General features: G+C 27.2%; 1 protein-coding gene across 1 annotated transcript in view; it reads right to left on the bottom strand.

The window, feature by feature from the left end:
• Positions 1-12,476, bottom strand: part of LOC142324536 (neural cell adhesion molecule 2-like) — a 1,211,812-nt gene that overhangs the window by 451,332 nt on the left and 748,004 nt on the right. The window contains exon 7 of the mRNA XM_075365375.1: positions 3,625-3,769. Coding sequence (XP_075221490.1) covers positions 3,625-3,769 — 145 coding nt within the window. The remainder of the gene's footprint in view (positions 1-3,624; positions 3,770-12,476) is intronic.

Below are 12,476 nucleotides of genomic sequence, written 5' to 3'. Positions count from 1 at the left end.
CTTTCTCTCAACATGTTTCATCAGAACTGACAATGTTTCGCTAGTCTTTTGTTCACACCACAAAACTCTAGCCTGTAATATCATTATTCATTAAACATTTTTCTTTTGTAAAATACAACGTTTATTATTATTTTTTTCCTTCTAAAAAATAATAACTCCCACGTTTGTCGTTTCCCTTTTAGGGGAAAAATAAAAACAAAATAATGTAGTACTTTGAATGAAAGTCGTTTAAATTAAAAGTTAAAGATGTAATTTTTAATAAAGTAACAGCACAAAGATAACGAAATGACGCTTTTCTTACCGTGTAAATAAATAGAGATTTACTACAATATAATTTTGTATTTTTTTAGTCATCATTTTAATGATTTAATGTTATCACTTTTTGTTTCGAACAAATCTTTTAACATTAATCCGTCTTTTACACCCTCAATTTCAAAGTATTTTTTCCTTTATAATTTTTACCTTCTATTCATCCCTCTACTATCAAATTAAGAAGGTTTATATCATAATGTTAAAAAATAGACAATTATTTATGAAAAGATCTAGAACGTCTTTCACAGGACTACAATTTTTTTCTATCATGTCTGTCTTAAAACCTCTTCAATGTGTACCATATCAACCTACCAAATTTTTAACATCTTTTTATAGTAACACATTTAAAAAGCCTATATATTTTTCTTTTTATATTTCTATTGTCCCTGCTTTGCTATCATAAAATGCTAGTTTCCATAAAAGTTTCTTAAAAATATAATTTTTTGTTAGATTCATACTTCATTATAACACGAATAAACACTACAGTTGTTTCTGGCAGTTTATCTTAATCTTCTTTTTCTTTTTTTTGTTTAACCTCCGGGACCACCGTTAGGTATTGCTTCAGAGGATGAGATGAATGATTTGTAGCGTGTGTACAAATGCCATGCCTGACCGGGATCGAAGCCGGGACCTCCGGATGAAAGGCCTAGATGCTACCACTCGCGCCACAGAGACCGGCAGTTTATTTTAATCTACCTTGTTTAAACCATACTTTGAAATTTTACAACGAATGTAGTAAAATTCTAAAAATTTTGATGTGTTGTATGAAACACACCAATACTACAATCTTAATATTCACTTACTCAAATTCACCTGCTTGTCATACTTTATTACCTTATCTTATATAAATATTTATTTTCTCTCTCAATATTTCCATGTTTTTCTTATAATGTATTTTTCTTTTCGTTAAAATAACAATGACATAATAGAATTTAACTTTTCTTGGATTTTTTACTGAATTGAAAAATTTTCACTTAAATTCCTTTATTGCTTTCTTTATTTTCAAGTTGAAAAAGAGAGGGTATAGAATAATTCGAATCTAACGATAAAATTTCTTCATGTTATACTTTTATCTTGCTAACGATAAAAGCGAACAGACATAACTCATTTTTGCTTATACTTCATTCAAAATGTTTTCTATAATTTATAATAAATTTTCTAATTTTTTTTTTAACATCATCTCTAAATCTAAAAATACCCATGGAATTACTTAATTTTAGGAAGTTTTCCTTCAATAAATTACGTAATTGATCACTATGATAAGGAAAGATATTAAAAAGGATTAAAATTTTATGGACCTAGTTTTTGTATTTATCAGTAATTATAGATTCTCTAATAAAAAAATAAAATAAAAAAAGATAATGGAGAACAGAAGAAATCTCGGATAAAATTATTTTTTCATAAAACCCAAAAATAATCATGAAAATGTTAACAGAAACATAAATAACAATAAAAAAATAACAATTAATTATCTATTAAATAATTCATCGTGTACGAGTAATTAGACCTAGTTGACAATACTAATGTAAATAAAACATTAATTAATTAATGTAAATAATAACTATTTACGAAAATTTCTCAAAAAATGGTTCATAAAATTTTGAAAAAAATATTAATTCCGTAATTTTGATCAAGAAATGATTTATTTTTACACATACCTGTAATGCTGAAACAATTAGTTACAAGAAATATTTTAATGACTTTTAAGTACTTTTGTTTAACTTTAATTTTTAAAAATTGGCATGGTAAAACAGATATATATATTGAAAATTTTAGTAATTATCAATGCCAAGAAACATAACTTTCATACATTTTGATATAAGTATTTTCATACATTTTGTTTCATTTTCTTTTTTTGGATATAATTCATTATCGTATTAAGAAAAGTAAGACTATAAGAAAAATCTGTTATTGCCGTTTACTGACATTTATGTTATTATTTAAATTTTTTTTTCTAATTAATCAACTTCAAAAATAGACGAGGATGTCGACTGCATTTGTATGTATTGTTTTAACTATGTTTCTATCATACTCTTAACCGATAAGTTAATTTTAATGTCTTTTATTACATATGAAATTCGTCTGGTGGTGCTACTGCAAGATATTTACAGATAACTAAAGTGAAAGATTGATTTTAATGAATAACTACATCGTCTACATAGGTCATTTAAGGATGTTTGTCTTTTATTTCGTATTACTCGATTGTGTTGAAGATATAAACTGATCTTACTCTAAGAGGCGAAGTATTTTCGGTTGAAGATTTGAGAAAAAATCAACATACTTTAAAATTTCAGAGCGGGCTTCCTCATTTTGTTTAGGAATCTATGATGTTTACATCATTCAATTTCTTAATTTTTCAAACTGGAAGTTTCTCGCACTAGTGTTTCTAATAATCTACTTTTTTTTTATGGTAGGATTTATTGAAGGGCTAATAAAATTAAAACTAAATACATAAAATAAAATAACTTAAAAACGGGTTTAAAACGAAACCGTAATAAAACGGTAAAATGAAAGGTTTCATATATTCTATACAATTCGAATTTTTGAAGACAATGTGAGATGGTTTATATATATATGGTTATATGTATATTATGGCTATGGTTTATACATATATATGTATTATTTTTATCAACTTAAAAGTTTATTTGCAGAGTTGATATTTTAATTTAAGAAATGTTTGTCAATTTATCGTATTGTTTTATGTTTGTATTATTATGAAACTAAAATAGGGATATTTCAATAAAATCTAATATCAATATGAAATATCTCAAAGAAAATTAACAACATCTACCGAATCCTCTTACGATGTAATGTATAAAAAACATTTATTCTTAAAAAAAAAAAACATTTGTTTTTTAAGAATATATATAAGAAAACATTAATTTATTCTTAAACGAAGCATGTAAAGTATTGTTTCTCTAAAATTATTTTGAATGTAGTTATTAGTTTTATTTTTCTATTTTTGGTATTGTACTGCGTCAGTCTAAGAAAAAAAATAAACAAAACATTACAAATCATGATACATCTAAAAATTACCCTTTGTCATGCAATACACATTTGTATCCTAGATTAGAAAAAAAAAACATTAAACTAATATTAATATCTCTGAATATTTATATTATTTTTCCGTTTTCATATTTTTCTTTACGTACTACGCATTACAAGGATTTCTTTATCTACTAATCCTTAACTTTTATACGTACTATTTATATATTGTTATATTAAATTTTTTTTGTCGTTTTTTTTAAATTTGGTTTGGTTAAAATAGAAATGAACGTTAAACATGCAACATAGACATAAGGAAGTACCTACGGTAAATATTTAGAGTCCAGCTGTCTTCTAAGCCATTACCAGCTACAAAAGGTGATGTCGCTTTACAGGTAAGCGTCACTCCATAATCTTCTATCCGTGGAGTAAACACCACTGTACTTACTGTTCTGTTACCATCGTTACTGGTCTGGAATACAAACAAAAAATAAAAAATAAAACTATCAAATATTAGTTAATTGCAATATTAGTTAAAAAAAATAATATTAATACTAAATATTTTACAATTGCTTTTTTCCCCTAAAAGAACAATAATATAATCATACTAATAACAATAATAATTACTAGCCAATCCTGTCTAGACCCACGCTGTGTCTGTGGTCGTGAGAATAACATAAATAAAGCTTGAATAGTCCTCTTTCCTCTAACAGTTTTCACTCGTTATTATCAAAAGCTTTGAAACCATCTAAGAGGCTAGGGCCCCGATTTATAGCTTAACCTATCCCTGGGATAACATGAATGTATCCTTAAAATTTGAAAGTAATCGATTGGTTGGTTCTCGCGTGATGCTCTGTTATCCCTTTCATACACTCCATCGACTTTATCAAAAACTATCAAGTTTGGTGCAAAATGTCAATTTTCGTTATCAGGTCATTTTTCGTCATCTGTTACAATAAAACGTTTGTTTTGTCTGATTTCCTATTAGCGTCTCCCGCGTGCATACACACACACACACAAAAAATTTTTTGATAGTATAAATTGACTATTCACAAATAAAACATGTATACTTCTTTCAAATCAGAATAACTAAGATAAATAGTTATATATATATAACTAAAGATGATATTGAAATGATTATCATCCAAAAGGCAATGTATTTTTTCATAACGATAAGTACATATGTATTGATACTCATGTTAATTCTTTACATATAAAGTTTAAGTAGATATACTAGTAAAAGAAGTTTGACGTCGGTATATCATTAAAAATGATTTAAATTCTAAAAAATAATATTAATACATAAATAAAGACTACGTTAAAATATAAACTATTTACTAAACTAAAAAGTTTAATTCTCTTAACGACATGAGAGTACTCGTACTAATTCCAACATTCTACATATAGTGTTTATGTAAAAAATATTCTAATCTTTCTTGGAACAATACAATTGATTTAAATTACGATTTTGCGTTTACACTATATCATAAAAATACATTAATGAATACGTCAGTTGTTTTATTTCAAAGTTCTAATTTAAAAGAAGGCTTTCTTTTTCCTCATTGTTATAGTTTTAAGTACAAAAATAAATGTAGACACTTAAATCGTGGTGATAAAATAAAACGGAATATGTTTAAAGAATTATTAACTTCTACTAAAATATAAATATGATCAAATAAATTCTATTACTACCCCAAAGAGATATTAATTAGATTAAAACAGTTCTTTATTGTAAAGAACAAAACTACTTAAATAGATAGTCTAAAAATAAAAATTGTTTTTTTTATTGTGTTTGTTTTTATTTTATATCTAATATTATAAGTAAAAAAAAATTGTAGGAAGTACTAATTACGATAAATTATATTATTTTGAATTTTGTTGCAAAACAATTGTTGAATGACAATTTTTACATTTTGAATAATTTTTAATGGAAATACTCCAATTTTTATAGCTAAGTAAATAACCTTTAATAGACGGATATTATTGAAAAGAATGTATAAAATTTGTCCTAATAGTTTTATTAATTTCCAATAACGATAATATCTTCAAAACCAATCCTGTGTACAATTAAATATTGTTTTCTAATATACTAAACTAACAAATCGTTTCAGTAAAACATCAATCAAACGAAAATTCTGAATCTTAATCTAAATTGTCTAACTATCTCTGTTTTGCTTCAAATATCACTCGAGTAATATAATGCAAAGGCACAAACACAGAACTTAACTGCTCATTTTATCACAACTATCTGCTTTAACTTGTATCTATTTTAGCTTTACACAGCTAGTTGAAACACTCTGTAATAGTGCTTAGGAATGCTGGTTAAACCTCTTAGATAATTACGTTGCGCAGAATAGTCACTATGTGCAATACGTTCCAAGACGTTTAATCCACGAATCTTCAGATTGTCTCTTACAGCGTTTTACTATTCCAGAATTAATTATTTAATAGTCAATTCTTAAATCAGAGCTTTAACCCTGGTTTAAGAAGTGGTAAAAAGTAAAATCTGATTTACATTCTTGATCACCCGGGTTCTGAAAATAATTACAACTCAGCACTATGTAATAGGAGAAGTTAAGTAATAGATAACTATAAAATCAAAATAATTACTTTTGCTCCTGTCATTGAACGTATAATATTAATATAATCAATTATATTATATATTATTATAATATAATATCCGTTAGATAAAAGAAAATATAATATTTTGACAAAGAAGAGAAAATATTAAAAAAAAAACTGAGTAAAAAATATTTCGGTTATAATTTGGGTAATTATAGTGTAATTTAACAAAAAAAAAAAAAAAAATAATAGTTGAAAAATTGAGCATTACAGATATTTAATAACGGAACATATTTGTTATTAAAACAAAAAATTTCCAAGTATTATGAGAGCTTAATATCATGTTTCTTCTTTGAAGTACTAAAAATTACTGTTCTTCCATTCTAAAAAAATTGCTATAAGTAACTATTTTATTATTAAAATCTTTTACAAATTTTATAATTACTTTCTTAAACTTCCTTAATGGATTTAAAAAAAAAATTGCTTTTAAATTTCTTTTTAATTTCTTTTTAAATTTCCTTTCATAAGTTCTTACAGATAAAATTCTGCAACCTTTAAATTTAATGTAGTCAAGATATATTTTAATTTTTATGGACTAATATTTTCTTTAAGAAGGTTGAGTTAATGCTCTTCAAAAATCCCTTTTGACACGCCGGAAGGCGGAGATACACTTCACCGGGCCTAAGTTAGGGGATGAAACAGATTTCCACCTTAAAGTTAAGAAAAACTTCAATATTTACTCAATTCGACAATGGTTGCATTTGAAACAAGTTTCACATGTTTAGCATACGACAAGCTCCATTCCAGCAACATTTTGGTCATCCCTTGTCGTAAGGGTAGGTCATATCGAAAATTGTTTCAAACAAAACTTTTAGGTTATATTTAGAGAACTAACGATCGATTTATACCGATTCGATGCTGTGCCTACTAAGGGAGGTATGATTATTTTTTGTCTTCGATACCCCATTTTTTTTTCAAACCCCTGGGCCAATGGTTGGTGATATAAAAAATTTACTTAGACAGGTTTTAAGCCCTTATCCAAAGAATAGTAGGAACTTTAATCGAATTCGATATTTTACATAATAAGAAAGTTATAACGATATTTTTTTTCGAAAAAATCTCCCATTTCCATCCCTACGGTCCGATTTTGGCCGTTAACGAACTCGACCGAGAGTTTGGAACGATTTATTTTTAAGTAACATTTTGAAAATGATTGACAGAAAATTACGGCAGTCATCGTGTCCACAAGAAAGTGAAATATACATATATATAAACTTTTGAACTGGCGGTGGTTTTGGGTTCTGGGGGATGTGAAACGCGAAGGTATGTCGAAATTTTCCGGAAGTCAAATTATAGTATCCATTAAAATAGGTAGGTAGCTTTCTTATGAAATCAACATAAAAGATAAGTTAGTTCATAAAATACTTATACATTTGTAATGAATGTGCTTCTACATACCAATCAATGTAATTTATTGGTTAATAATAAATTATTTTCAATTAATTTCAACATTATTATTTTTTAATAGCTATTTTTATAAGAAAGAGTTTTTAGTAGAAGTATCTTTATGGGTTTAAAACTTTAATTTTTTTATTTTATATCTAATATTATATGTAGAAAAAACTTTTATGAAGTACTAATTATGATAAATTATACTATTTTCAATTTTGTTGCAAAAACGATTTTGAAACACAGTTTTTATGTTTTGATTAATTTTTATTGGAATTAATATATATATATATATATATATATATATATATATATATATATATATATATATACATATATATACTCGTGTTACATATATGAATTCATGAGTACACTCGTGAATACTGTCAACAATGGGGCGATGCAACTTTTAGATTATTATTCTTATATTTCATTTATTAATTCATTATTTTGTAATACATATTAAATTATGTTATTTATACTTTTCCATGTGACTTATCTTATTAGACAAGAAATGCATTCTACCAATGGACTGTTTTTTGTAACAATCAGAAAATCTATTTATCTATGAATAATTTAAAAAAAAACTAAATTTACTTGAAAGCAATGAACAAAAATAGAATAATTAAAGTTAGTATGTTATAATTAAAAAAACGCGATGTTAAATTACATAAATAGTCTATTTTTTCTAATTTACAATTAAAATAGAGTTATCTGGCTGATGAAAAAATAATTTTTGATGACTAGATTCTCTAGATCAAAAATTGTGGTTTACTAACATAATTATTTAAAAAAATAAAGATTGAAAATTGTAGATTCATATCATACTTAATGTTATTTGATTTTTTTTATTATTATAAAGACAGCAACTTTACAATTTGTTAATCAAGATAATATTTGAACAAGTAAATAAGAAGACCTATATTTGAACTAAGATTAAGTAGTCACAGACCTAGCGGTTAGTGAATTAACAATAACAACAGAATAAAATGAAATGAAGAGCACTTCGTACAGCCAGAAAATTTAGTCACCTAATTGAAACGATAAGGCAAACCAAGAATATTGTTTCTTAGCAATCTTGAAAAAATCAGTAATCGTGTTAATCAATAAATTGACTGCCAAATAATACGGATGCCGATCCAAACGATTTTGATAACGTAGGTTGACCGGAGAGATTTACTGCGAAACGGTTCGCAATTTATTTTAAAATGAAAACAAAAATTTGACCCCTTATACAATTCATTATAATGAATTGTAAATAATGTGAAATAATGTAATGTAGTCACTCTAAACAATCTATACGATTCATTCAGTAATATAATTTCAAATGGTTGAGTTTATCCCTAATTGAACTTTTATTAAGAGTTGCAGTGTCACACACATATATCTAAAATCGTTCTTTTATACGTAGAACTACGCTCCTTTAGCAGTATAATATTGTTGATAATGGCAAAAATTATCCCTTAGAATATGTAATTAAATTTGCAAACATGCTAGTAATTATTAATTAATTTAATTAGATATAATTTACGTTTATCAACGTAAATTATATCTAATTAACTATTAGGAACGGGAATAAATTAATTACATCGATATCAATATCGACGATGAAACTAACCATATGTAGTGAATTCCGGTTAGAACTATCTGTTATTCAAGGCCGCCGTTTAATTAGGGTAGTTTTGTGAAAATAGAATTATATTGACATAAATTATGTAAAATTACGGCGATATAACGGCCCAAAATGCCCTTTATAATGGACCATTAGTTTGCATGCTTCTTTATTTTACTCGTAAAAAAATAAAATTTTATTAGTAATGCAAGTTTAACCGTTGTTTAAACGATGTAAGGGGAAAATAACTTCTTAACAAGTACGAGAAAACTTTTGTACTTACTGGCCTGATCAGTACATAATTTTTTAAAGTTGTGTGGGATTGATGACGAAATAAAAAAAAATTACTGAAAAACTGGACCAAGAAGCAGAAGATGAACCCAGAGTGAAATACATACCTACAAAATGCAAAAAATCATTGATGGACAGCGACTTTTAAGTAAGAAGGCAATGGACCCCGCTACCAGAACTGTGAGTTTATTCCTGGTTTGCAAATAGAAAGCCACGCATTAAAAGAGAGACAACGGAGCGGCATTATTTTGACTTTGACTTTTTTATTATCAAGATCTGTTTTTTATTAATGATGCAAGACTAAAAAATAATTAAAATAAAAATGTGATAAATTTAATGATATTTATGTAAATTTAATAGCGTTAAGACTCAAGGTTATTTAAATTACTCATTTAATTTTTAAATACTCTTATAAATGTTCATTTTTTGTTGCTTCTATTTAAATGTTGGAACTAATTTTTATTTAATATAGGACTTATAAATTTAAAAATCTTCTGCTTCGGTCCGATTCACTCGGTTCTCTACACTTCATTCGGTTCCTTTCGGTTGCATTCGGCTGCTGACGATTCAGCGGTTCTTTACACTTCACTCGGCTTCTTTCGGGTGCACTCGGCTCCTGCGAAACAGCGGCTTCACCATTTTACAGTATAACTAAGCTCTTCACTATATTAGTATCCAGTCCTACGCCAGTTCAGTTCCAATTCTACAACTCCAGTCAATTCACTTACAGAAATATTTTCAACTTCAATGAAGTTGAAAATCTTGTTTAATAATAATCAGTACGTACTGTATTAAACAGCGCGTTCGGAAAGTTGTTTGCACTGGAATTATGGAAACGTAATGAAGAAACTTACTTAATTTCTATTTTATTTTCATTTTTATTTTATTTTTAGTTTCTATTTTTATTTTATTATTATATAGAAATGTACATTGTAATAACTGGAATAGTTTATAAAAGGTGTTGAAAATAACACCAATTGCATACTTTTTAATTTGTTTTCAAACACTTTAACCAGCTGATATACTAAAATGTAGAGCACGTATGCCGTTATTGCGGCTTTTAGTTCAATGGTGCGTGCCCTGTTTCCATTCAGTGCTTTTTTCGGCTGCCCCCCATTGAAAGTAATCTGGAGGAATCGGATCGAGCGATCGTGCAGGCCACAAACCCCTCGAAATGATTCGTTCACCAAAAAAATTTTCTAAAAACGTCACTGACTTGTTAGCTGTGTGCGCTGTGGCGCCATCTTGTTGGAACCAACCGTGATTGATTTCCACTGTGATAACTTACTAATGAAGATTCTTATAACAGAACAATTAGGATCACTATTAACTGTATTTTTAAAAGAGATTTGACCCACATGCGCGTTCTACTCACATCGACCCAGACTCTAATTTTCGCTTTGTGTAATTCATGGCCACAGTCGTGTATTTTAAGTTATATACCACCTCAGATGAAACCACGCTTCATCTGTAAAAGCATATTGTCAAAGAGATCTACGGAATTTTGTTCAATAAAACATTTAAAACAATGACAATAATTTAAGCTTTTCGCATGATTTGTAAGTTTCAGTTCTTGAACACACATTGCTTTGTAGGAGAAAAGTTTCAGTTCTTTTCTTACAGCTTTATGTGCGGTAGCTAGTCCGATATCTTGTTTTTATAACGAACCTACAGGGTAACCAACCAAACGCCGAAAGAACAGAATGCATCACATAATTCTAAAGGAAACTGCAGAGCACACTGTATTTATTTATATCTCCTCATTTTCATTAATTCCGCTTAATAGGGGTAACTGTTTAATAGGGCCATATAGTCCTATCCTGAAGTGGTCCGATAATCCGGAATTAAATGTATTATAAAGAAAAAGTTCTATTTTCTGATATGATTGGACACGTCGAGTCATACAAGCGAATGCAGTCTTCAATTATCACATAACTTACGGTTTCTTTTGCATTTTACATATAATTCTTCAGCGTGAATTCTAAGAAAAAAACAGAAAAGAAGTAGTGTCCACTACGAATACAATTCAATAATTTCATAATTTTATTAAGTGTATAAGAACTCATATTTAGTGAATCACATATCCTGTTAATTTATCTCAGCTTATAATATTGCGTACCGTGTAAAACAAATTACAATTTTTTTTTCCTTATGAATTTTATTGATAGAGAAACCTAAAAATATAGCTCCATCTCCCTAGAAAGATTCAGACACATGGAATCAAACCGGGATTTCGGTTTTAACCGTAATAAATGTTATTGAACGAACTATGGAGTCAATTAGTCATTTAAAATACAAATTTAAATGCCTGATATAAAACGCTTAATTTATTAAATGCAGTAATTTTTAATTAAAGTATTGTGATAAATCACTGATAAATGAATTACAGAATACCTATAACTTAATTACCCATGTTCCCCTCAAGATAACAATTTTTATACATTAACTTGAATAAATAGCCTCAACCAAAATTTCTAAAATGTGATCATATTTAAATCGCTTACGATTTTATTTCACTTCAGGGTACTTTAATTCTTTTTATCAAAATAGTATCCTAAAATCCAAACACAGTGACTACATCATATCACAGAAGTGTCTCCATTACATAGCGATTAAATCCATTTTTGTATTCCAGCATTAAAAGATATTCCTTGAAATATTCTTTTAAATGCATTTATTACGAGTATATAAATATATATATATAAATTATTGTTATAATTTTAAAATAATCTCCACTTGAGGGAATTTTTGAAATTTTATTTACATTCTTTTCTTTTCAAATATTTGATAAGTTATTTTATGTGGATAACTAACCTGTAAAAATATTCCTAAAAAACCATAATCAGTAGATAATGGAAGAGTTGTGATTAAAAACTTCCAAAAATATTTTCCATAAAATTTTATGAATTTTCAACTTTTATTTCTTAATCTCTAATTTAAAATAATATTTTCGTAAATAAATCTTCCTACAGAGGGGTTTCCTATGGAAAGAATTAAGACCTTTCAAAATTGTAAAAAAAGTCTGCTACAAAATTTTAAAGTTTTATAAGCTCCAATTTTTTAAATATTAATCTCTATTTATAAAATGAATCCTGAGCCTGTATGTTACTTAAAAAATGTCAGCAGCAAGGCAAGACACGCTAATACTTTAAAGTAAAACATAAGTAAAATCTCTTTCAAAGTAAAAATAAAATTAACCTGCAAATTTCGTTAAAATCGGTGCGGGTATTCTGAATTAATACCGGAGAAGCATTATTCCAGTAAT

This window comes from Lycorma delicatula, chromosome 5 (genome assembly GCF_047948215.1).
Source record: "Lycorma delicatula isolate Av1 chromosome 5, ASM4794821v1, whole genome shotgun sequence".
NCBI classification, from domain to species: Eukaryota; Metazoa; Arthropoda; class Insecta; order Hemiptera; family Fulgoridae; genus Lycorma; species Lycorma delicatula.
This window is presented reverse-complemented; position numbering and strand designations above follow the sequence as displayed.